General features: G+C 43.2%; 2 protein-coding genes across 20 annotated transcripts in view; one reads left to right on the plus strand and one right to left on the minus strand.

The window, feature by feature from the left end:
• LOC148647083 (NACHT, LRR and PYD domains-containing protein 3-like) overlaps positions 1 to 27,824 on the minus strand; it is a 1,669,284-nt gene that overhangs the window by 1,254,161 nt on the left and 387,299 nt on the right. The window lies entirely within an intron of this gene.
• The window catches only part of LOC148647098 (ribonuclease inhibitor-like), a 465,740-nt gene that overhangs the window by 17,988 nt on the left and 419,928 nt on the right, over positions 1 to 27,824 (plus strand). For all 3 annotated transcript variants that reach the window (XM_088609322.1, XM_088609323.1, XM_088609324.1), the window contains exon 3: positions 4,675 to 4,848. In XM_088609322.1, coding sequence (XP_088465448.1) covers positions 4,675 to 4,848 — 174 coding nt within the window. The remainder of the gene's footprint in view (positions 1 to 4,674; positions 4,849 to 27,824) is intronic.

The following is a 27,824-nucleotide window of genomic DNA, read 5'->3' on the forward strand; positions in this document are numbered from 1 at the left end:
CATATTCACAACGTGAAATCTAGAAAATAATATTACGTAACCAAAATCCGCAATATGGAAACAGAACCTGTGTAATTGTTGATAGATGATGTACTCGTAACATTTTTTCAAGACGAACTACAACATTTAAAAAATGACTTGTATGTACTTGATATCTCTAATCAATCCACGGGTCCCAGCACAAAACGAAAGTAAAACGCATACCGTTTCTCGCTTCCTATTGCTCAAAAGTAATTTGACCGTATGAAATGCATAATATAAACCTAGAAACATATACGTGAGCAGTACTTAAGCACTGTAGTATCGGTGTTAAGACATACCTCTCAAATACTGTAAATCAAGTTAAAAATATCTCAAGACCGATTCTGGTCGTAATGAAACCATGCAAGGGAGTTTTTATGTCCGTTGCAGTTCTTTTGCAACATGAATATAATTATATCGTTATTAATTTCTTGAGATACGCGATTCCATATTATATTCCCTTTTAATCAAATTCTAAAAGTATGCTTGTTGACTCCGGTATCACGTTAGTTAAAGACTTCGAAGCTGTTTAGGGAGAAATGGAATGTGTATGGAAATGGAATGGAACCGGTGTGTATTTTTTTCTTTAAAGTACCGAGACCAGCCATATACTGTATGTTTATGTTAAGATTTCCCTTCAGTGGTAAAATTAGATATGAATATTCAATACTTAAACGGGCACAGTTAAGACATTAAATATACATATACATATTGTATACAGTACAGTTTGCATACGGTAATATGTTTATGTTACGCGATTAAAAAATAAATAAATAAAACTGGAAGGTCCAGCACCACCATTATGTTTATATGGTTGTTTTTGTTGGTTGGTTGTTATTGTGGTTATTAATAATACGATCTATAGTTGAAATCTGAGCCTAAATAAAAAGAAAAAGCAAGTGATTAGGTTTATGAGCAATCTAATTACTTATTCGTTTAAAACGCTATATAAAATAAAGTTTATTATTAATTTGCTGGACAGAGCGGTGAACATTATTATGCATAAGACAAAGATAACGATCCTGATCAGTTTAGAAATCTGTGTACGCTGTAAGGTTTTTACTTTTTAAACTTTTAAAATACACGTTTTGAATAGAAAGAAATCCTCTTCCTGGTAGTGTGTATAGCACGCCAGCACGTCTTTTTTCTCCAATCAGAGGGGTGTCAGATAGTGTCAGCCAATCACCATTCTGCGTTGGGTAGCAACGGGTGACTGTTCTCAGGCGGAAGATGTAAACAGCTTAATGTTCGTGTTAAATATTTTTTTTTTAATTCAATTAAACGGGCACAGTTAAGACATCAAATATACATATACATACTGTATACAGTACAATTTGCATACGGTAATATGTTTATGTTACGCGATTAAAAAATAAATAAATAAAAATGAAAAGTCCAACACCAGCTGGATTCGAACACACAACCTGCCAGTTGGTAATCACGCACCTAGACCAGTAGGCTACAAGACAGCTCGCATGATCAGGTAGGCGAAACAGCCCTACACAGCCCTGCCGCAGTATACGGATATAATCATACCGTTATTAAATTCTTTAGATACGCGATTCCATATTATATTCCCTTTTAATCAAATTCTAAAAGTATGCTTGTTGACTCCGGTATCACGTTAGTTAAAGACTTCGAAGCTTACAATGTTTAGGGAGAAATGGAATACTGGTGTGTATTTTTTTCTTTAAAGTACCAAGACCAGCCATATACTGTATGTTTACGTTCCAAAATTAATATCGTTTATGGCCTTCACACGCGTTACAGTATGCTCCTATTCTTTTTATGCTCAGCTACTAAGATTTCCCTTCAGTGGTAAAATTCAATATCTACAATGGGCACAGTAAAGACGTTTACAGTACAGTAAGTCTTTCTACGACAGACCAACGGACCACGAGTGCCCCTGTCGGTCAACCAATCACGCACCGCGGTATCGCGTGTCATCTTACCTGCGGTATCTGTACCGCGGTGTCTGTACCACGCACTTTGAATGGCTGCATCTGTACCTTACACTCAATTTAAACACAAGCTGTCTTTAGCCCTCTAAGCTGCTTCATACAGAAATGTAGAGATCCAGGCTCAGAACACACAGCTTCATTAGCGAATACATATGCAGGACAACTAGAGAAGACGTTTTACAGAGGATGGATTTTTAGAAACATCCCATCAGTGACATCACTGAAGTAAACTCCTAGGTACTGTAACTGTCGTGTGGATAGTTTCACAAGAATCAGACAAAGGTTTAAGCATCGCTTGTTCTAGATAAAACTGCAAAAAAAAAACAACAACCCATAATGTACTTCTTTGCGGCTCTGTTTGCCCAAATCATATATTCATGTGAAATTTAGAAAATAATATTACGTAACCAAAATCCGCAATATGGAAACAGAACCTGTGTAATTGTTGACAGATGATGTACTCGTAACATTTTTACAAGACGAACTACAACATTTAAAAAATGACTTGTATGTACTTGATATCTCTAATCAATCCACGGCGACATTGTTAAAGCAGAGTCCCAGCACAAAACGAAACTAAAACGCCCTGGGCATACCGTTTCGCGCTTCTTATTAGTTGCTCAAAAGTAATTTGACCGTATGAAATGCATAATATAAACCTAGAAACATATACGTGAGCAGTATTTACGTACTGTAGTATCGGTGTAAAGACATACCTCTCAAATACTGTAAATCAAGTTAAAAATATCTCAAGACCGATTCTGGTCACAATGAAACCATGTTTCGTGTATGTTTTCTTTAAAGTACCGAGACCAGCCATATACTGTATGTTTATGTTCCAAAATTAATATCGTTTATGGCCTTCACACGCATTGCAGTATGCTCCTATTCTTTTTATGCTCAGCTACTAAGATTTCCCTTCAGTGGTAAAATTCCATATGAATATTCAATACTTAAATGGGCACAGTTAAGACATTAAATATACATATACATACTGTATACAGTACAGTTTTCCTACGGTAATATGTTTATGTTCCTAAATCAATCTCTTTTATGAGCATGTGAAAGGCATGGTGAATCGATTCTCAAAAATTACTGTACTTTGCATGATTGGAAACAAATGCGTGATTGCGAAATGCTGTGGTGTTACTTTTACAAAGACGGTCAATGAAAAAAAGAATGTTGACCAGGGCAATACTTTGAGTTTACACTTAATGAAGTGGTTCCATAAAATCTGGTATACGGAAAACAAAGCGTTGATACATACAAGTACCTTTTAATACAGTCTTTGCTGTGCTCTTGAGGATCCTTGTGATATTTTGAGCTCTAGTTGAATGATAAGTGTCGCATTTTAAATCATTTTCGTAGTTAGAAATTATGAAACGCCCTGTTAAAAGCAAGGAAGTTTTTATGCCCGTTGAAGTAAAACAAAATGCCTGACAAAGTATGGCTTGGACAAATTCCAAGTGCTTGTACAAATGTGCTAAAGAAATTATACTTTGAGTATACAGCTTGTCCAAAGTCATCCATTATTAATACTATTAGTAATATCTTCGGTAAAGGCTTTGATGCATAAATATTTTTGATAAAGGCAGGTTGTGTACTTTTGTCCAACTGAGCAATCTTGCTTTCATAAAATATACCAACATTTTAATGACTGATGATTAACATGCTGTAATACACAGTTCAAAATTAAAAGCTCAAATGCTGTACATGAGAGGTTAAGCTCTCCCTGGCGGTTTTACAAGGTGACGCCGGATAGTTTCCGGCATGACGTCAAATGACGCGCGATTAACCGTGTGATACTGCGTGACACCGCGTGACACCGCGTGATACCGCGACACGCCCACCGGGGTATGCCGCGAAATACCCCACCCATTTTGAATGGCTGCATCTGTACAGTACTCTATTGACAATGGAGTCCAACTGTATTAATATTAATGTTATTCAAATGAAATGTACAGATGGATCCCAAGTCTAAAGATTTCCCCTGTGGCAGACAAAGTCTGAGGCAGAATTCTGGTTCATACAGACTTGCTCTCTCTTGACCTGCTGTTTTGTACTGAAGTTCAGTTTCATGACTCATACAAAGTGGATGCAGTCACACGGTCGATTCCTCTGCCAAATTATGATTAAGATTGTTTATTGCTTCACATTTTGATTTTGTGTTGTTATAGTTATAACCTTGCTTGTTTTTGTTTAAATTCTTTATTTTCTTCAAAAGAGAATGTTGTTTTCCTCAACACATCTTCAAATAACAATCAAAATCTCCAGTTCTCTTTCTCTAGTGTTGTTAATTTACATTTTGTATGAATTCAACCATGTGAAGAATAACAACCAAAGCTATAACTTTAACAAAATGCCATAAAATGTGAAGCAATTTCTATTATGGTTAAAAGTCAAAGTCTCTCTCATTCTATTTCCCTATTCCAACCATTGTAGCTTCATGTGTCTCCCTGTTTCCCACTGTCTCCCTTCCTGGCAGTTTTTTCTAATCTTTCTTCTTCTTTCTGGAGCCCAAAATTTGATGCAGCAGTTATCTTCATCATCCTCATCCATGGACACTCTGAGATGGATAATGCCATGATGTTTTATATTACTGCTGAGCTGAGTGTTGTAGTGAAGACTTGGAAATAAGGATGTGGATGAGCTGTGCAGATGTTCAGCTGTGCTCCTGTCTTTTTGTCTCCAGGATGTGGAGATGTGAACTAACAGAGAGATGTTGTGAAGATCTGGCCTCTGCTCTTCAGTCTCAACACTCCAGTCTGACAGAGCTGGATCTGATTGGCAATAACCTGGGGCATTCAGGAGTGAAACTGCTGTCTGCAGCTCAGTGGGATCCCAACTGTAAATTAACAACACTGAAGTAAGTGAACACTGGTGATTTATTTTTATTGTTTTATTTAGATATGTTAAGACTCACAGCATTCCATTTTTCACATGCATCAAAATGTAACACCTAGAAAATACAAAAAAAAAGAAGGGTGACATATAAAAGTATTTTTTGTCTAATTTGATACACGTTCTTGTCTTTGGGCTCTTTGTAAACATATGATTACTGAGAGGCTCAAAACACAACCTTTCCCGTTTTTTTAAAATATATACTGTATATGCTATAGATTTTTAATTCTGTAGGTAATTTTCTTCTTGAAATTTATTCTAGATTTGAACACTAGGTCTGTCCAGCTTTAACCTGATTCTCTCCAGGAAGGTAAATTAGTGGATTTATGCAGATGTTCATGTTTTTAGATTCTTCAGTTGCTATGGGAGTGCCAGCCTCCCTTTCCATTTGAATCTTACCCTTATCTCTTATATTCCTCCCTATTTTCTAATATTTTATATACATCTGAAAGGAAGTAGCTATGGAAGTGAATTAGATTTGCAATATTTACTGTATCAATTTGTTTATCTCAAGGTTCTTCCGGATGCTATTATCATATTTTAATTTGCATGCAGTATGATGTGCCACGCCCACCGCGTTTTGACGCATCATACTCTGCGCTTTTTATCGGCTGAATCTGTATATTAAAGTGGAACTGTGATGCTTTTTTTACATTTTGGGATTATAATGAATCTGCAATGATGAGTGCATTTCAAATCATAAGGAAACTACCAAGTACAAGATACCGTATCATAACAATCTCCAATTTATATCACAAAACAGATGAAGTGTCAATGTATGTGTAGTGCCATATTGCCATCATTGTCTGTGATTCAGAATGAGGCATGCCTTAGACCAAGTGAATTTTGCTACTATGTTAATTCTAAATATTTTCATTTAACCGACACATACAGTACAAGACAACATGTTTTAGATTCTTTTAAGTATTGCAAAAAAGAAACCTGCCAACCATCTAAAACACACTCATATTTATTTTCATTTCATTCTTGTTCACTTGCAGCGACTAGTGAGCAGGAAGGGCAGGGTTTATGGCACAATTTGCCCAAAATCTTGCTCTCGCCCTTGGTGAGACCAGCTGATTCTCATCTGCCTTCGACAACATGGCAACCATGCAGTACTTCCATAGAGTTCATGATTGTGTACTTAATTTGAAATTAGAAATTTTGAGATACTATCCGTTTATTATGTTACAGAAATTTAAAACCCAGTCTAAAATTGTGGGACTGCAGTTCCCCTTTTGATCCGAGTGAGGTATGGATCAAAATTGCAGGTGGGATCATGATTTTGATTGAGAGCAAGTGGGATTTAGTTCCACACAGAGCTACACACTCAGACACATCTTTCTAAAGTCCTCCTCATCTCAGTGTGTCTCACCTTGCCCAGCAATAAAACTGTGATGAGAAATATAAGATACTTGATCTTGTAAGAAAAGCTTCCCCTCTCATTTCCTTGTCTGACATATTTAATCCTGCTCCTCACTCTCTTGCTCATCTTTTACTTTGTCCCTTTCTTTCTCTTGTCTGTTGTCCATCTGGCTCAGTCATTCTCTTCATAACGGTATCTGCCAAACATAACAACAAACAAACATAATCTGCCAGGTGTTTGTCCATTAATTTCTATCTAATATTTTATAATTTTGTTTGATGATTCCACAGTGTTTGCTAATCCAACTAATTTGGTATCATGAAGAGCTCATTGGTATTAATTAAAAAGAGCAGTGGTCCTAGTACAGATCTCTGTGGTATTCCAATAATTACATCACTGCAGTTTGACTATTATCTTATTTCCTTTCTCTATTTATTTAATAATTCTCAATACAAACACACATTCTCTTTGCCTGTATTTTATGAATTAATATTTTATATTGAACTTTATTAAAAATCTTCTGAAAATGTAAATACACGGTATCATATCACCAAGCTTGGTTATGTAAGACCTACCTTCTCTAAATCCCTGTTGACTTTTCCATGTATGTGATCCTCTAGTTTAGTTTTTATAATTTGGCCTTCCGTGTAATAAAAATCAGACTTTATTGGTCTATAATTGCTTGGTTCAGTTTTGTTATCCATCACGTGGACTGGCACTACATTTCCATTTGTCCAGTCCCTGGTTTTAGTGTCTGTTGGAAGAGTTATGACAGTGGCTTCTGAATACATGTACTCTGACATAATGTAATATGATTTAAGCATTAATATTATTAGCCATAAACACTGTCATGCACAAATCCTTAAATGAATAACAATAATAATAAAACAATGACAATCTGCAAGAGTTCAATTTTTAGATCCATTCATTGTGATTTTTTTTGTTCTTACAGTACCTGGTCAATATAAGCCTAACATTGAAGAAGATTCTTGAGCGGAGCAAGGTGGCAGAATTCCTTATCTTTAAAGAGACAGAACAAGCTCCTCCAGATGTTCATCAAACACCACAGTCTGCAGACCTACTGATCAAACCCCTCTGAGCAGACTGTGTGAAGGACTGTGTTTCCATTGTGCTCTAGTATATGTGGAGGGTAGAGACAGGTCTCTCTCCTGCTCTGGGTCTGGACAGTGTGTAATTGGATGAGTATGAGTTTGTTTCTAATCTCTAGAATTAAAAAAGATTGTCTTAAATATATAATTAGTTCTGTTGGTTTGTTATGCACATTTTGTCTTAATAAAATTGGATTTTGCATACAGTACATGTAAGTTTTTTATTTTGTGCAGTTAATTCCTAGGAAGACAGCATGGTAGCACACTGGTTAGTATTGCTGCCCAACAGCACTGGGACCCTGGATTGAGTTTCAGGATGCTATCTGTGTGAGGTTTTTATATTCTCTTTGTGTTTACATGGGTTTCCTCCAGCTGCTCCGGTTTCCTCCCACAGTCGTGTCCCATCCAGATTGTACCCTGCTTTGTGCCCATGGATTTCTGTGATAGGCTCTGGCTCCCTCATACAATTTCAGTAATAAGATTATTTCTGTGTGTAGAGTGGATGATTGTGTATGCAGTTTGTCTATATAAAGGGATCATTGCAGGGATGTGGATTTGGACTGTGTAAACCGGGTCCACTCTGGCTTAGGCTGGTAGTAATAATGGGTTGAACATGTATTTTCAGTTTTTCCCATAGAAAGGTACTGCTGGTTCTTCTGTAGGTCGATGATGCACCTGAACCAGACATAGTGCAGAACAGGAATGCATGAACATTTGCAAAAGCTTAAATATAAACAGTGTGTTACAAAAGAACATGGTTCCTTGAAGACCTTCCACAGGTCCCCGAAGAGGAGAGGGCAGGGCTAGAGAGGCCTCTGTCCCTGTAGGAGCTCTCCACTGCACTCAGTGGCTTGAGCAATGGCAAGACCCCTGGCCTCGATGGCCTGCCGGCTGAATTCTATCGTGCCTTCTGGGCTGTGCTGGGACCTGACCTGCTGGATGTATATTTGGAAAGTCTGGAGCAGGGGGACCTGCCACTGAGCTGCAGGAGAGCTGTTGTCACCCTGCTGCCTAAGAAAGGGGACCTGTGTGACATTAAGAACTGGAGGCCTGTTGCCCTGCTGTGTGTGGATTATAAAATCCTGTCCAAGGCTCTGGCCGACAGGCTGAGGGTGGTGCTGGGGTCCGTGGTGCACTCCGACCAATTGTACTGCGTGCCCGGAAGGTCAATCTTTGATAACATATTTCTGATTCGAGATGTTTTGACCACCTCCAGACTATTGGGTTTAGATACTGGTCTCATTTCATTAGACCAGGAAAAGGCCTTTGATAGGGTTGAACATCAGTATTTGTGGAGGACCATGAGGTCCTTCGGGTTTAGCCCCGTCTTTGTTGCCATGATTCAGGTGCTGTACAGTGACATCTTCAGTGTGCTAAAGGTCAACGGAGGGCTGAGTGTTCTGTTTCCAGTGCGGAGGGGAGTCAGGCAGGGCTGTGCACTCTCAGGAATGCTCTACTCCCTTGCCATTGAGCCTCTGCTACATCAGCTGAGCCGGGTCATCAGGGGCCTGTCCATCCCGGGCCTGTCCATCCCGGGACCATTCCGTGGTCCGAGGAGAACAGGATGTCAGGGTGCTACAGACAACTTTAAATGATTTCCAGCGGCTATCATCAGCCAAAGTAAACTGGGCCAAGAGTAGCGCCCTACTCCTGGGGGAATGGAGCGAGATGGGTCCCCCAGTCTTGCCAGAGAGGCTCAGCTGGACCAGAGGGGGACTCAAATACCTGGGGGTGCACCTGGGGGACGAGGCCAGCGTGAAAAAGAAATGGGAGGGGCTCCTCGAAAAAGTGAAAGGTCGTCTGGACCGCTGGCGCTGGCTGCTCCCCCAGATCTCCTACAGAGGCCGGGTTCTGATTGTCACCCTGGTGGCTTCGATGTTGTGGCTTCGCCTGGTGTGCCTGGAGCCACCAGCCGGACTGGTCGAGGAGCTGCAGGCCACGCTCCTCGACTTCTTCTGGGACGGACTGCACTGGCTGCAGAGGGGCATCCTCTGTCTGCCCAGAGAGGACGGAGGGCAAGGATTCATCGACATCTGGAGCCGGGTGGACGCCTTTCGCTTGCAGACAGTGCAGAAGCTGCTGTTCGGCCCGGCCTCGCTGTCCTGGAGGGAGCTGACCTTCACCCTGCTGCGTCGAGCAGGACACCTCGGGCTCGACTGTGTGTTCTTCCTGATGGACACCAGCAGGGTTGACCTGTCTCCACTGCCGCCTTTCCAGCGCAGTCTCCTGGAGACCTGGCGGCATCTGCGTGTGCAGAGAGAAGAGGACCGGCCCAGTCTATACTGGACACTCAGAGAACCGTTAATACACAATCCACGAATGGACATAGAACCGGGCCGCTCCTTGGACTTTACCAGCAGACTGGTCCGCGCCAACATCACACAGCTCCACCACCTGCTGGACGTGGATCAGGGCTGCTGGCGCAGAGTGGAGTGGGCGTGTGACGCGCTGGGACTACACTCGCGGCGGTGTGTAGACAGGTTTCTTAGTCAGCTTCGCTCTGCTCTGCCTCTCGAGGAGATGCTGCTGGTCCAGGGTCTGTTTGAGGACCATCGCCTTCCAACCACACAGCCTCCTTTCCCTGGTCTGCTAGTATCTCCTGCGCTCAGTCCCGGACTGACGGGATCTCTCCTTGAGCCCCTTGCTTCAGAGGAGAGGTCTCGAGCTGGTGTTGGGGAGAAATGTCTGTACAGACTAGTCGTAACATCTAGACACCAGGCCCAGCTGTCCGCACTCCCTGACACTCCCTGGAGGGCTCGTCTGGGAGTGCCGGATGACGTCCAGCCTGCCTGGGGTAACCTCTACAGATTTCCCCTCAACAAGAGGGCTAGTGCAATGGAGGGTACCACACACCGTCCTGGGGGTTAACTCATTTGTGTTGGTTCTGGACCCGGCGGTGTCTGACGCCTGTCCCTTCTGTGCTCAGAGGGAGACGGTGTTCCACTGCTACAGCGCCTGCCCCCGCCTGTCGCCCATGTTTGCCGTACTGATCCGGCTCTTCACCAACCTTGGCCTGGTCAACGACGTTATTTTCGTGTTTGGGGTGGGTCATACGAAAAAACAGAAAACTCAGACCCTCCTCGCCAACCTTCTGCTGGGCCAGGCCAAACTCACCATCTACAAGACTCGGAAAAATAAGATCTCTGGTTCCGGGTCTGTAGACTTGGTGAGGATGTTTGAAGGGTTGGTGAAGAGCAGGATATCGTTAGAATTTTTGTTTTATAAATCTCATAATGACCTCGGAACGTTTGAAAAGCATTGGTGTTTTGGAAATGTCCTGTGCAGGATTGTAAATAATGAAAGATTATTATTCCAATTATGATTTTATTTTCTTAATTCTTAAAATGGGGCTTTAAAACTCAAGATTAATACTTTGTTTTTGTTTTTTCTGTCAATAAAGTTTGATTGAACTCTCTCTCTCTCCTCTCTCTTTTCCACTCTGTTCTTCCTCTCTCACACTCTTCCTCTCCTCTCTCTTTTCTGCTCTATTCTTCCTCTCACACTCTTCTTCTCCTCTCTCTCTTTTCCACTTTATTCTAGAAAGCCAGGACCAGCTACTGGAAAGCTGTCTGATTAGGGTGAGTCTGTGAAGTCCAAAGACTGGTCAGTTACTAAACTGAGAGATCTGTAGCAACTCCATCACAGGCTTGAAGCTCCGCAGTGATTAATGTTTGGGCACAACACACCAGGGTATAGTTCTGCACATCTGTGCCACTCACATCCTCTCTAGAGCACAAAGCTGTTGGCCTTTTGGTATTGGTCCCTTCCTGTATTGTCCAATCTGAATTTTTCTTAAGGCTTGACATCCGGCAGGTTACATCCGGCAGGTTACATCATCAGCTGTGCCTAAGGGCTGCACAGTGGTGCAGAGCTGAGCATAGCAGCCCTGCGGACCCCAGGTTCAATCCCTGACCTGGAGTGCTATCTGTGTGGAGTCTGCATGTTCTCACCTTGTCACATGGGTCTTACAGTCCAAAGCTGTGCTGGTGGGTGTGTCTGTGTGTGCCCTCTGATGGCCTGGAGTCTCCTTGCCTGACTTGTAACAGAGGTCTTAAACCCAAGCAGGAGTTAAAATATAGGTATCTAATGAACAATCTGTCAGAACTAACGCTTGCCGTCTACAATTTCAGTAGCAGGCTGATATACAATTTTGGCTCTGCATAAAGGAGATAGGGCATTGAGTTAAATGACGAGGATGTTGGATATGTACATGTGCAAGAGAGTAGTTCAAGACAGGGCAAACCCCCAGTCCTACTGAAGCCTTCAGTGACTTTTCTTCTGCGCCATTCTTTGAGATTAAAGAGAGAATTCCCCCCGTGATGTTACCAGGTTAGATGTTTAACCAAAGTGAAACAGGAAAAATAACCTTTTTTTCTGTCATTAGGGTCTTAAGGCATTAAGGATCTGCGCCTGTGGCTGGAAGGGTTTGCCGGTTCAAATCCCACGGACGGCAGAGGTATCCTACTTCGTTGGGCCCCTGAGCAAGGCCCTTCACCCCAGCTGCTCCAGGGGCGCCGTATAAATGGCTGACCCTGCGCTCTGACCCCCAGCTTCTCTCCCTGTCTGTGTGTCTCATGGAGAGCAAGCTGGGGTATGCAAAAAGACACATTCCTAATGCAAGAAATTGTGGCTGATAAAGTGATCTGATCTTGACTTACACGAGGAAACTCCAAGGCGATGATTACAATGTTGGAGTTAAAGAGGACATTAGGCGCCCTCTCATGGCTTTGGGCAGAATTACAGGCTGCCCTGCCGCACCTCAGAACAGAAGTTACATCTTTACACAAAGGGTGGTGGGGGTGTGGAACCAGCTACACAGCCATGTTGTTGAAGCCGATACCCTGGCTTCTTTCAAGAAACAGCAGGATGAGATCCTCAGATCATGACATGGGGGTGGGGGCAGTTCTATACACAAAGAGTAGCGGGGGTGTGGAAAATGCTGTTGAAGCCAATGCCCTGGCTTCTTTCAAGAAACAGAAAATGTCCGCTATGATTTTAAGATTCTGCTGGATGATGCTCAGATGTGGGCCTAGCTAGCCTGGCGTGATTCAGTTCCTGGGTGAAAAGGGAGAGTTTGGTGCCCAGCTTGTCCGTGGTTCATTGCAAACGATCACCCCGCTTACTTACAGCCTGGAGGAGGGAGGTAACTGTCAGGTCTCACCACTGGAGGTGTCTATGTTCACTTTGAGCCTCTGGGCAATATGTGTATTTACAACTCTCCAGAACCTCTGTATGTCACGATTGCAAACCCCTCCTCTTAAGGGCGCTCCAGCCCTTCCTCGTTTTGCCTCATTCCCCGCACCTGTTCCTGGTTCCAGCCCCTTTTCAGTTCCCCCTTAAAAGCCAGACGCTGACGCTAATCAGGGCTCTGCACTGGTCCCCATATCATGTGAGCCTGGGACCTGATGCGTCTGGTTCCGTTATGCTTTTAACTTTCTGTGCCTGTTCCCGTTCCCCCTGCCGGTCCCGACCCGGTTCCCGTTTTTAATCTCCTGTCTTGGATGGATCGCCTGGCCATGGACTTTTGTCTAGTTGTGGACTTCTCTTTGGACTCGTCTTCGGAAAGTTTGGCTCGCTTACACCTTCCCTGGCCACCAGCACTCCTTGGACACGCCCCACTGTTTTTATTCCCGAATCCTGCCTGCCTTTTCCCCCAGTGTTTCCTTGCTCAACCCCGGATCGTGTCGTCTGCATAGGGCCTGGAAAGAACTGTATCCTGGCACTGTAGACTGACCATTGAGCACAATTGGCTGCAAAGTTTGCCCACTGTTAGTTTTAGCATTGAAAAAGAAGCTCTTTAGTCTTCGGTCGCATTTATTTCCAAAGTGCTGGATTGTCACCGGTTTTCAAGGATACTGATGTGTTCAAAGGAAGTTTGCTCACTTAGAGATTGGGTCACCTGTCACACGAACCATGTCACCTGCATATTTAAAGGGGGAGCCGCAGGACCCCATTTCTCAGACGGGTTATTAAATCTACGTAACAAAATAAATTCGTGGACTTTCAGGGAAAATAAAAATTCCAAATTTTGAATTAAGCACAAAATTGTGAACTTTGCAAAAGTACCATCTGTTACAAACCCGCATTCGAGTTCCCACTCATTGCGACGTGAAGCGGCTCTTCCTGCTCACTAGTCCCTGTGATGACTAAGCGCTTTTCTGGACCCTCCACTCGGAGCTCTGTACAGGTCATGGGGATCCCCTCCACCCCCAGCAGTGTGTAGCCCCACCTGGATGAGGCGCCAGTCCGCTCACCAGACCCCAGCTCTCAGTGGGGAGGAGAGCAGAGTGATGGAGCCAGTTCAGAGAGGGGGATTATTAGGAGGCCATGATGGGTAAAGGCCAGGGGGGGGAAATTTGGCCAGGACACCGGGGTAACACCCTTACTCTTCTCAAGAAACACCCTGGGATTTTTAATGACCACAGAGAGTCAGGAGCTCCATCTTACATCTCATCCGAAGGACAGCGCCTGTTTACAGTCTAGTGTCCCCTGTCACTATACTGGGGCATTAGGACCCACACAGACCGCAGGGTGAGTGCCCCCTGCTGGCCCCACTGACACCTCTTCCAGCAGCAGTCTCAGCTTTCAGTCTCCCCTCCAGGTACTGGCCAGGCTCACACCTGCTGAGCTCCAGTGGGACTGCCAGCGGGGAGCTACAGGGCGATATGGCTGATATGGCAGGGTGATTTGCCAGTGAAACCATCTGGGAGAGGAGAGCAGTATTTCTACTGGATTAGAAGAGATGGATCCACAAGCCTGCTTGTTTACAGGGTCACAGGGCCGCTCCACCTCACCGGAAGTCCTTCTGCCTCATTCTGAATCCCAGGACATTGCGCTGAGCAGACCTGCAGATTTCCTCTAGTTTGTGATGTGAATTTGAGGTTTTACACGTCACTGTGTCCAACTTTGTTGACTTTCATTGTGGTCTGAAATGCGCCCCTCAATGCCGATCCTTTCGATCCCCGACACTATAAAAATAGCCTCGTACTGTGGATAATGGGGATTACCGACTGTTTTGTTTGGCAAGTGGTTGTTAAGGCTGGATTCGCACAACAGAGTTCCTCCATGCCACCTGGGTGATACCGCTTGCTGTAGCCTATTCACTGTTCCTGAGCCCTGACCAGGCTCCCACTTGGAGCGGTGGCTCTGTGGCTAAGAATCTGCACCTTTGCCTGGGAGGTTGCTGGTTCAAATCCCACAGCCTGCAGAGGGATCCTAGTCCGTTGGGCCCCTGAGCAAGGCCTGATTCTTAAGAACTTTATTTTCTTTCCACAAAAAAAAATACAGGGCATCACAAATTAGATGGATAGATACTTTATTGATCCCGTGAGGGAAATTGCAGTGCAACAGCAGCTTAATACACACAACACAGCCACAGTGTAACGAATTATATAATAATAGTACAATACATACAATACAATACAAGAGTTACTCACAGTCCGACACACAAGAGCAAACTAGTACAGAACAGTACACAGAAAATCGTTTCACACATATGAATATAAATATAGATGTAACTATAGATATGAATATAAATGTATTGCACAGGTCCCTGGCATATATTGCACAAAAAGTGGTTGTAAACGGGGAAAAAGAAAAAGAAAGAGAACAGATGTAGCAGTAGATGTGTAGATGCGTTTAGTCCAGAAACAGGTCACTGTCAATGTTGCCTCTGCCAAGACGCAAGGTGGATGCGTCGTACAGTCTTATGGCAGACGGCAAGAATGACCTCCTGTAGCGCTCCCTGTCGCACCGTGGATGAATCAGTCTATTGCTGAACGTGCTCTTCATTCCTGCAAGCCTGTCATAGAGGGGATGGGAGAAGTTGTCCATGATGGTCTCTAGTTTGGACATCATTCTCCTCTCATTATTAGAAAATTAGAAAGCTTTACATTAATATACATACTTAAAACAGTATATATGATCACATCTCATTACATTTTGACACGGTACCAGTTTCATAGCAACAATTTCTTTTGTTCTGGTGCAAATCACATTCTTTACTTAAACATGATAATGTTTTATCACAGCTTCTTGAGATATTGACCTATGCCCTCTATTTCCCACAGATTTTCTGCTTCCTCCCTCCCTTCTCTCCACAGATCTCTGAGGTAATAGTTCTCTCGGGTGATGAACAGGGCCAAGCTACTTCCTGCCTTGACTGGGACCTCAATGCCTTTGAACATGCAATGTTCCTCACTCTCCACAGGGTGTCTTTCCCACTGTTCACCACGGCCCAGATCCTGTCAAACTTCCTCCTGACGTGTATAACGAAAGCAGCGGTCAGGGAAAATTGGGGCGAGAGAGCTTGCAACCAATCTTCAAACTGTGCCCAGAAGGCCTAAGCAAAAAAGCAGGACCACAGGAGATGGGTCACAGTCTCCTCCTCACCGCAGCCCACCCTAACGCAGCGAGGGCTGGGGGTGAGGCCCCTACGGTACAAGAAAGTTCGCACCGGTAAGCACTGGTGGACGACACTCCAGGCTAAATCTCTGTGAATGTTGCACAGAAACTTAGAGGATGTGTGTTTCCACACCTTCCTTGTTTGGGCTGATGTTAAAATGCCCACAGGGGTGCAACGAAATCTTCCAGTTTTTGGACGCTAACATCTCGGAGGGGAATATGGCCAATTGGGTGAGATCTTAGAAAACTTTGAACTGTCCCATAAATTGCAGGGCATGTGTCAGAGAGTGGGACATCCGGCTTGGGTCTGACACCCCACACTCTGAACACCTCCATACCTACCCAGAGCCTGGAAAAATAAGTCCAGGTACGCGCTTCAGGTGCTGTTGCAAAGCCTCGCAGCACAGAGGCCAGGAAAATGCACAGCAGCTTCGTAGCAATATCTGGGACAGACTTCCCCCCTGAGGGTAGTGGCCTGTACATTATTTCCCTTCTGAGTCTTTCCTGCTTCCCACCCCATAGAAATTGAAACATCAATCTCCTCGGCACCGCCCCAACACGGTGTGGGATTGGGAAGGTAGAAGCCAGAAAATTCAAGACAGGCAAGAGCTCAGCTTTGATGACCAGAACCTTCCCAGTCATGGTGAGGTCTCGGTCCTTCCATTGCATCAGTTTTTTGTTTAAGATTGGCAATTTGTTCTGCCAATTTACTGTTCCCATCTCTTCTCCAAAATACACCCCCAGGACCTTAATTCTCTTCTCTTGCAACCTGAGATCATGTCCTTCTTTTGGCTCCCTCCAGTTCTGATAAAAAATCTCACTCTTAGATTTGTTAATTTTTGCAGAGGAAGCCAAAAAGAAACGATCACAGCACTGCAGAGCTCTGCTCATTGAGGCATTGTCAGAGAGGAGCAGGGTGACGTTATCCATGTATAGAGATGTCTTTACCTCTCCTCCCCCACTTCCAGGCACTGGTATCCCATTAATGGCCTTATCCTGGTGCAAGGCACAGTCTAAGGGCTCCATAGCCAAAACGAATAACAAGGGGGATAATGGGCAGCCCTGCCTCACCCCTGAAGAGACTTCAAAGAGGCGTGATCTATTGCCATTAACCATTACTCTGCTGTTGCTCCCTGTGTACAGCAGGTTAATCCACTTTCTCATGATGGGGCCAAACCTCATGTGCTCAAGTACCGATGTTAAGTACTGCCGGTTTAGGCAGTCAAAAGCCTTTTCTAGGTCTACACCTAAAATGCACAGAGGGAGGGAGCGGTCCTCTGAGTACAGACAGACACCCCTCAACAAGGCCAGGTTGTCGCTCATCAGGCGTCCTGCTATCCCACAAGTCTGTTCTTTCCCTACTAGTGAAGCCACTACATTTTGTAGGCGCAGGAAAAGGGCTTCGGACAGGATCTTAGTGTCCACGCCTAACAGGCTGAGGGGTCTCCAGTTCTTTATGTAATTCTTTGCTTCTTTCTTAAACAAGAGAGAGATAGTGCCTTCTCTTAAGGAGTCAGGCAGCAATTCTGTCTTATAGCTTTCCTCGAATAGGAGCAGTAGCGGATCCTGAAGCAGATCCCAAAAGGTGCAATAAAATTCTTTAGGGAGCCCGTCAGCACCCGGAGTTTTCCCCATCTGTAAGCTCTCCATAGCCTGTCTCAGCTCTTCTACTGTCAAATCCCTCTCAAGTACTTCCCTATCTTCTTCACTCAAAACGTTTTCTAGCTTTGAGGTAAAAAAATGAATTTCTTCATCCTTCACCTCTGTAGAGCTGTACAGTCTTGAGTAGAAGGCCTTGGTGCAGGAGAGGATAGCACTCGGCTCTGTTCTCTCTCGTCCCTCCTCATCAACTACACTTACCATGACAGACTTGGAGCCTACCACTTTCCTGAAAAAGAAGCGAGTACACTTCTAATTTTCTTCCAAGAACTGCACTCTGCTTCTTAACAGCACTCCTCGACTACTTTCTTCGGCTATGCTCCGGATGTCCTTTTTTAAAAGGGTGATATCCTCGAGCACATCGAAGCCACTGTGCAGCATCATGTAGAGACGCTGCAGCTGCCTCTGTTTCCTGGCTAGCACTCCTCTCCGTCTGGCAGCAGCCTTCCTTCCCTCAGCCATGAAAAAGGCCTTTGTCCTCACCTTCACCTCCTCCCACCACTCTCCTACTGACCCGTACAGACACTGCAAGGACAGCCACTGTGATAGTTTCTCCTTGTAGCGGGATACTATCCCCTCGTTCTCTAGCAGCTTTGTGTTGAGTTTCCAGAGGCCTGGTAGGAGACATGGTAGGAAAAACAAGCAACCACTTTTATTCTCTCTTCAATACCACACCAAACACAAGATTTACGCACACATAAGGGAACAGGTACACAGGTTTAGGGTGGTAACTCGTTAACAGAAGACTACACACTTACAAAGCTACACAGAACACTTAAACTAATACAACACTATTAACATAAGCAGGGTCAGCTGCTGGTCATTGTTACCATTGGTGTGTACACTTACTTCTTACTGAATTACATATTTATTTTTACAAGTCCTTTCTGCAAAGGTTTAAATGCAGTAATTTGCAAGTTATGATTTGCAATAATTTTAAAGTAACTGAGATCCTATTTACTGTTTCCTGAAGCCCCTTTCCAAGATCTTGCCATAAAGCTGTCTTTGGGAAACTGACAGGTTTGCATTTAGTAATTAAATATGGTATAAAACAGTGTAAATCATTTATAAACACTGAACTAAAGCCAGCTGACCTTTTAATAATAATAATAATAATAATAATAATAATAATAATAATAATAATAATAATAATAATAATTGCTTACACTTATATAAGTTTTTCTGGACACTAATGGGGACTCCCCTCCACCACCACCAATGTGCAGCATCCACCTGGATGATGCGACGGCAGCCATAGTGTGAAATACAAGAGAGAATATGTGGACACAGTTGTAACACCCCTGCTTTTTCCAAGAAACACCCTGGGATTTTTAAAAACCACAGAGACTCAGGAACATGTCTCATCTGAAAGATGGTGCCTTTTTTACAGAATATTGTTCCCAATTTTCTGGGTTCAGCTAGCAATATGAATTATAGGTTTGGGTAATTTTTAGTATATATATATTTGTTGTGAGGGAATGTACATTCTTGACTGGACCGCACAGCTGGGGTGTACCTGAGAGGCTTATAATTAACTAGAGGTGTAGGCAGGGATAATTAACTGATAATTAGAGCAGGTGGAAGAGAGGAGGATTGTCTCTTTGGGAAAAAGATTAGTGGAAGTTATATTTAAACAGCTATATTTTAACAGTAGTTATTCTTTGGATGTTTTGAGGTTTGTAACCAGTCCTGCCTCATTTCTCTTTAGGAAAATTCTTGTTTAAAATGTAGTTGCTGTAGCACTCCAGAAAGAAGTATACCTTTTGTTTTAATTGTTTTTTATATCAAAAAGAATTTGTCATGGAAATATAACTATCAAGGAAGCCACAAGAGAGAGTTCTCACCTGAGTAAGGTCTTTATTTCAATATTGCAATATTGGGAGCCCTGCTGCCACTTCGCCAAGTGCAACCAGAGACTCAATTTGTTACAAGCAGTACAGGGTTTTTATAAGACGTTGCGCTGTAAAAAAGTTCAGCACTTGGTCCCTTCTAAAACTTCCCCTTTCTCTAAGAGAAAACAGATTACATCATAGAGCGAGAGAAGAAAAACTAGATTTGTTATTCAAAGCTTATCAGTTACTTTCAGCTAATTCTAATGACCCAGACAGCATATATTGTTTTGGTACATTGTCTTCTAAACTAACCTAAACAGTGTACTTTGTTGACGAACTGTTTTCTAAAATTCTGCACGTACTGTAGCATAGCAGTTATATCCTTGAAATATTATCTAAAAGCACCAATATATTTTTTTGTAAAGCTCTCTACATTTTTAAGAATCAATTAACTCATTAGATTTCCACTACAAATTTCACTGGCCAGTTAAAAGTAGGAAGACTGACATTGGGTGTAGCTTTGAAATAGACACTTCATTAATTGGCCATTGGTATGTTGAGGTGAATGTTTGGTTGATGTGTAACCTGTTTATTCTTTTTAAAAATCCTGTTATGACATCTAGAGGGGATACTCAAATCTGACAGTAAGATGGTCTCTGGAGTTGATCCAATTAATCTTTGGACAGGTAGATAATCATGTTCCTAAACTCACTAACGTCTTATACTCATTTGAAATTTAAGATTATATATTCATCTGGTATGAGTTTTTGATATGTACATGCCATGTGTTTTGCGCAATATTACATGCAATCACCTGTCAGAGTATTTTAATCTGCATCAGTGTGGCCTGGCTCTGGCTCTGAGGAAGGAATGAGTTACCACTGAACTGAAATGGGGCATGTTAATTGGAACTCTTTATTTTAGGAATATTTACAAAGGAGCACAAGGTGATCACCATATGCCTGTTAAACTAATTCTGTTTGTAAAATACTACATATGAGCCATCTGCCTTCTGACTGAGACTACAGCTTCTAGCCCTGATTCCTCTGTCTATCAGTTAGCTTGCTGTGCAAACTATAAATCAATATTGCTGTTCTCTGGTGGCATTAAATGATTAATGTCCCAATGATTTTTACATTGAAGGTAATTGCTTCGTTCTGTCTCATGCAGTAAAAATGAAATATACAATATTTATGAGAGAGATGGATATTCTGCATTCCTCTACTTTGATTGAAATCTAAACAAGAACTAAACGAGTTCAGCATTGAAGTTCATCAAAGTTCTGTATACGTGTATGTCCAACTTATAGTTTAGAGGGTGGTCATTCCTCTTCACTCTGCCTCACCTGGTGTAAATCAGGGATGGTTTAATGTAGAAAAATGATTTTTGTTCTTCAGGCTGTGTGTGAGAATAGTGAAGATTAGTGAAGATTAGAAATGTGCAGATCAGAAGAGGTTTTGTGGAGAACAGACCTCACTTCAATGTGAATAACCCAATGACGTCATGTGCATAATGTCCTTTCACTTAGTGGGGACTGGTGGTCAAGACGTGAACTGACAGCAAGTTTTTGAGCTTTCTTTTTTTAAAGAGTAATTGCCTCTTACAAGCATGTCCGATTTTATAAAGAGAAAACCAATAATTATTATAATGATTATTTCATGAGATTTTATTTGTAACATATTTAAATGATTAAAATATTAGGATGTTTCAGACTAAAACCTTTCAGGTGCTGAGAAAGCAAACTAAGAACTAAACAGTTTTTAAATCACTGGCTAGGAGGAGACAAATGTCTGCAATGGGAGACCTGAGTTCAACATTGTGGGAAATGAACCCTGTTTCACTGATGAAATCATAGCATATTAAGCTTAATACCTAAATACATCTCAAATCCTTTTTGTGTGTTTATTAAACAATGTTTATAAATGATGTAAAAACTCAGCTCTGTTCTGTAACGAACAGTTCTTTCCGGACCCTATGCGGACGACACAATCCGACGGAGTGGGGAAACGTCATGCAGGAATACGGGGCTGAAGACAAGGGGGCGTGTCCAAGGTGCGCTAGTGCACGGGGGAGGTGTGGCCGAGGCAAACAATCCGAGAGTAGTCCTTAGGGAAAATCCAAAACGCAAGGGTAAGTCCAAAACCAGGAGATCCATCAGAACAGAGAATTAAAAACCACGAAGGCCGGGTCGGAACCGGCGGACGGGGAACAGGAACGGGAACAGAGGTTAAAACCTCAACGGGACCAGGCGCTTCCAGGTTCCGGACTCGCACGATATGGAAATCAGATGCAGAGCCCGGATGAGCGTCAGCGCCTGGCTTTTAAGGTGGGCTGGGAATGGGAAACAGGTGCACAGAATAAAGTCTTGAGTGAAAGGGCTAGAGCACTAGAGAACTAAAATCGTGACAGTATGCCCCTCCTTTTCAGGGCGGCTCCGAAGCCCTAAGAAAAAAAAAAGGGAGAGAAAAAAAAACCGATGGAATCCAGGCTGCCAGGGTGCCGTCCGCGGGGTCCAGGTGTAGGCTCTGCATTCTGTAATGAACAGTTCTTTGCGGACGACACAGTCCGACGGAGTGAGGAACACTGGGGAAACGTCATGCAGGAATACAGGGCTGAAGACAGGGGGGCGTGTCCAAGGTGCGCTGGTGCACAGGGAGGTGTGGCCGAGGCGAACAATCCGAGAGAGTAGTCCTTTGGGAATATCCAAAACACAAGGGTAAGTCCAAAACCAGAAGATCCATCAGAGCAAGAATTAAAAAACCACGAAGGCCGGGTCGGAACCGGCGGAGAGGGAACGGGAACAGGAACGGGACGGAGGTTAAAACCTTAACGGGACCAGGCGCTTCCAGGTCCCGGACTCACACGATATGGAAATCAGATGCAGAGTCCAGATGAGCGTCAGTGCCTGGCTTTTAAGGTGGGCTGGGAATAGGGAGCAGGTGCATAGAATACAGTCTTGAGTGAAAGGGCTGGAGCACCCTTAAGGAGGGGGAACTAATATCGTGACATGTTCATTTCAATTGTAGCAGCTCTGCAGCTGTTCTCAGCCTCAGCCCTCTGTGGTTCCTGTTGATGAGCCAGAGCAGCTCCTGTAGAGCTGAGGGAGGTTTTTGTACAGATGTGTATCACAGTGTGAATGGAAAACTATAACCACTCTGCCCACAGTAATAATCTCCTGCATCTTCAGCCTGGACTCCAGTGATTGTCAGTGTAAAGGCTGTTCCAGACCCACTGCCAGTGAACCGATCCCAGACTGACGGTTTGCTGCATATTTAACCAGGAGCTGTGGAGCCTGACCACGTTTCTGCAGGTACCAGTGCAGGTAGCTGGTACTACCAATGGTAACAGAACTGCTGGTTATACAGCTGATAGAGACAGAGCTTCCTGGGAGAACAAACTGTGCTGGAGACTGAGTCAGAACAATCTACCCACTGGACTCTGGAGGTAAAATAGAAACAAGAATTATTAATACATACTTTTTATAAATATTTGTATACAGTATGTACACATTTTTTACATTTCTATTGAAGTACTTTAAATTGTAGGTTTATTCTAAATTTATTTATATAAAAGTTATTTCTCACATTGGTTAATATTGTGAAATAAATGTTAATAAAATAAAAATAGAGAAGTATTTTCTTTAATCCACACTTTGAGCAAAGAGCCCCAGTGTCCCCAGCAGTAGAATCAGTGTCATCCTTGTCCTATGTGTGTCAGTAACTCTGAAAGGGCTGAACAGTGACTGATCCACACTGTGAGTCTTAAAGTGTTTGGAGCAGTGAGGCGGCACTGGTATGCAAAGCTCCTTCCTGTCACTGACAGTTAGAAAAGGCCTGAGCTGGGAGAACAGATGTAATCTGCAAGGGTTAGGTCTGTTGTTATGTGTATATAATATGTAGTGCATGTACCGCTAGATCAGTACTGTGATGTTAGACCTCTACCACATTTAGGCTATGCATATACGTCTCTTAAAAACAACAGCTTTTTCTATAAACATTCTGAAAGCACTGATCCAGCGGAGACTTCCCTTCCCCTGAAGGTCCTCTTGCCAGCATTTGGGGATCCTAGTCCTTTGCTGCCCTTGCTAGAGAACCTGCTATTCCTCTGTTTGTTTATTCCCGTCAAACTCTCCCCAGTGACCCTGCTGTTGACTTTCCGCACAGCTCCTCTCGCGCTGGTCTCCACACCTTCTCCACAGACAGGTCCCAGTCTGCAGACTGCAGCCTTCACTCGCTCCCTGCCCAGTCAGCCCGCACATCTCTCGCTCTCTGCTTCCTGCTCGCTGCCTCACCTCCCTCATCTCTCTGATCTCCCAAAGATCCCTGCAGTCCTGCGTTTGGGGCTCAACCTGTCCTTTCACTGCAGGGCTGAATAGCGGCTGCAGCGTACCATACATGGTATTCAACTAATTGATACAACACCAAAACATGCATAATAAACTGATGGAGCCTGCTAACAGCTTTTACATGCTGAACTGTGACCATCACGCTTGCTTGATCACAGATGCCCCCCCATACTTACCCCCAAATGAACGTTTACCCAAATGGTGAATGTTCACACAAAACTCCTGATGAGAAAGGAAGGTTTCTAGTTCCTGGAGTTACATTAAAGACAGGAGGGGGGAAACATATATATATATAAGTTATGCAGGGCCATATCCCCTTTGAGCTATGATAGGTACCATAACTATTATAGTCCTTATTGTGGTTCCTTGTATGCATACATTAAAGCTTGGCTGGATGAACAAAGGCTCGAATTATTTGGTTTCCACAAATTGGTACTGTGAGCAAGGTACTCCAATGGCACGAGACTTTCACACCCGGAAGGCATCTGAGATACTATACAGGAACTAAAGAACGATCAGACTGGGAGGTTAGAAAAAGAGACTTGCAAGAAAAATTAGCAGAACTAAACAAAAGGAAAGATGTGTTGTTAGGACAGAGAGATTAGTTAGAAGAAGAGATTAGCTGAAAAAGTTGAAATGGTTCGGGTTTATGCACAGACAGAGAGAGAGGAGCTGGCCACCCCCTCGACTTCAGCTGTAGCTAAATTATATCCTACCATACCGAAGACAATAGCGGGGATTGGTGGGAACAGTTTCTTCGATGGACTGATGATAGCTCCGACCTTCGAGATCCCCAGGAGGATCTTCGGGTAAAATACAAAAAGGGGGAAGCACAGCTTTATCCAATAGGAGACAGCTCTTATACCTGTGGAGAGCAATCTGGTATAACTGTAACACCGAGTGGGGACCAGGGTTCTGACGAAGATGATCCTCTAACCTTCACTATTAGAATGCGGTGACTCCGGGGTGGTGGGAATAGAAAACAGACTACTTCCCCAAAACCCGAAGATATAGATAGGTGGGCGAAAGAGGTCCCACACCCTAAAAAGGGTATGCAACAAACTTGGAGAGCTTTGATGGAGCTCAAAGATACTTAAGGTATTACCCCTCTTACTGTGACAATGATTTTAAGGAGAGCTGGGGAAAAGAAGGCTGGAACTATTAGAGATTTATTCAAAAACAGAGGAAAGGGAGATTGGGAATATTTGAAAAATTGGCTGTGTGGTCAATATCTGCCCGAAACTGATTGGAAAACAAAATCAACAAAAAGAATCTGATGATGTGTCAGACTATATTGAAATATTGGCCAATTCATGGGCAGAATTTTTGGGACAAGAAGATGAGGAGCACAATTTTATGGAACAAAGAGCGTCAGTAATTAAACAACAGTTCTCGAATGGTTTAAAACTTGATATAGCTTAAGTATTGCAGCTTCGGTACCCTGATCTCTCTACCGATAACAGTAAACTGTTTGAAGAGATCGCTGATGAGGCAAGGAAAATTGAGAGAACTATGTATGCAAAAGTACGCACGGTTCAAATGGGAGTGTGTTTTACTCCCAAACCAAGTGCTCCCCCAAAGGGGAAGGATTACAAATCGCCTAAGTCCACAGGGGACAATAGTCGTACACAATATAAGCAATGTAATTATTGTCTAAAGTATGGGCATGTTCAGGGAAAATGTCATAAAAGGTATCAAAACATGAGAGACCAAAATCGTCCCTATAATCCAATGGATAAGGAAGGGCAGAAAAGACTTGTCTCACAATTAAAAGATTTAACTGAGGAACAAAAGCAACAGCTCCGGGATCTTTTAAACCAGAAGACCCCCTAGTAGCCTCCCTACACCTCACTCAAATATTAGGGGAAAAAGAATTGAAACTGAAATGTAAAATAAATAGTGAGGATGTTTCTCTGTTATGGATACCGGAGCTCAAATTTCATGCTTGTCTGAAAAAAATGCTCAACGATGTGAAGTTCAAGATACAGGGAGGCGGCTGGAGGCTACTAGTGTAGGGGGGAAAGTTACTCTCAAAGAAACTAAACCACTTAGAGCAGAAATGAATGATGAGGAAGGAGGACAGGTCTCTATTTCGGCAATGTGGGTTGGTCCAACACCGGATATTTTGGGATGGGAGGACCTCAAACATTTACAGGGCATCTCTCTGACGGTGCAAGAAGGGCAGGTCAATATTTACATCTGGTCTCTTCAGAAAGACGAAGTAAAAAATCATGCAATTTGGACTAAAGATAAGGATGAGTGTGGCCTTTTGGATATGGAACTAGCTAATTTTACGGGAAACCACCCGTAAAATTTTTACAGGAAAGGAGCTGAGGATGGAATTCGGCCCATTGTGCAAAAACTGTTAAAACTGGGAATCATTAGGCGCACTCATAGCTCCAGCAACAGTCCTATTTGGCCAGTAAAGAAAGCCAGCGGGGCCTGGTGCTTTACTGTGGACTATTCTGAAGCTAACAAATGTATTACCAGACTGGCAGCCCTGGTAGCGGACCCATCCGCAATATTTCAGCTCTTAAACCCTGATCATAAGAAATTTTCAATAATTGACATGGCTAACGGGTTCTGATCAGTGCCCCTGCACCCAGAGGTGCAGGACTGGTTCGCATTTGTAGTGGATGGCGAACAGTACACCTGGACTAGGCTACCACAGGGATTCCATAACAGTCCCACGGTGTATCATATGGCACTGATAACACACCTCAGAGACCTGCCTCCCCTCGCCTCTGTTGTTATTCAGTATGTTGATGACATATTGATCGCCTCTCCCGACGAGAGAACCCACAAGGAGGACCTGAAGGTAGTCCTAGACCACCTGACTAAGAAAGGGCATAAAGCCAGTTATGACAAGGCCCAAATATGCCTAGATACCATAATCTGTCTAGGGCAAAATATTAGTGAGGGATCTCTTGAGCTAACAGAAGACATGGCAAAAGCAATTAAAACTCAGCCCCCCCCAGAGACTGTCAGGGAGCTGCACTCCTTCTTGGGCCTGTGCAATTTCAATCGGAATTGGGTGGATGATTTTCCTGAAAGAGCTGAACCATTAACTGATTTATTGAAGGGGGCAGGGAAACCTAATGACCCCATTCCATGGCCTAGCGAGGCTGAAGAGGCTTATAGGGATTTAAAGAAAGCTCTCTTGCAGGCTCCTGCACTGGGGTTCCCTCAGACGGATCAGGCTTTTTACCTGTATGTAAATGAGAAAAATGGGTATTGGACTGCTATGCTAACTCAGGAACATGGAGGCAGATACAGATCGGTAGGTTATTACTCAGGCCCCCTTGATGATGTAGCTAAGGGATGGGGACCTTGCTCGTGAGCAGTTCAGGCTGTCTGTTTCACAGTGCAAGCTGTAAATAGTATAGTACTAGATCAACAATTAATAGTGAGATATCCTCATGCTGTACATACAGTACAGTATATTGTTAGCTCTCAACCGTGTAAGTCAAGTTACTGCTGCCAGATGGAGTAAGTATCAGCTCATACTGGAGGCCCCTAATCTGACAATAGAACAAGAAGGAGCTCTGAATCCAGCTTCCCTGCTGCCTGAACCACCTGAGGAATATTTGTTAGAACACGATTGTGAAGTTTGGGCAGATCAGGAAAATCAGAGCATGGACATTTTGGAACACCCCTTGGGGAATGAGGATTTAATATTATTTACAGATGGTACCTCATTCATAGATCAAGATGGAGTGAAGAGAGCAGGATGGGCCGTAGTGACAAAACATAATATTAAGTGTGCTGGTAGATTCCCAGTGGGCAAAAGACGTATAATATACATCTAATAAACGCATACCTTAGACGTCTAAATGTGGTCCGCAATTTGTCTAGAATGAAATTCTAATATATGTCTATTGTTATACGTCAATTATACGTCTATGATTAGATGTTCATTATACGTATATGGTTAGAGGTCTATTATACAGATAACTTTAGAGGACTATTATACGGATAACTTTAGAGGTCTATTATACGGATATAGTTAGAGGTCTATTATACGGATAACTTTAGAGGTCTATTATACGTATATGGTTAGAGGTCTATTATACGGATAACTTTAGAGGACTATTATACGTATATGGTTAGAGGTCTATTATACGGATAACTTTAGAGGACTATTATACATATATGGTTAGAGGTCTATTATACAGATAACTTTAGAGGACTATTATACGGATAACTTTAGAGGTCTATTATACGTAT

This window comes from Lepisosteus platostomus, chromosome 16, assembly GCF_059453375.1.
Source record: "Lepisosteus platostomus isolate fLepPlt1 chromosome 16, fLepPlt1.hap1, whole genome shotgun sequence".
Taxonomy (NCBI): Eukaryota; Metazoa; Chordata; class Actinopteri; order Semionotiformes; family Lepisosteidae; genus Lepisosteus; species Lepisosteus platostomus.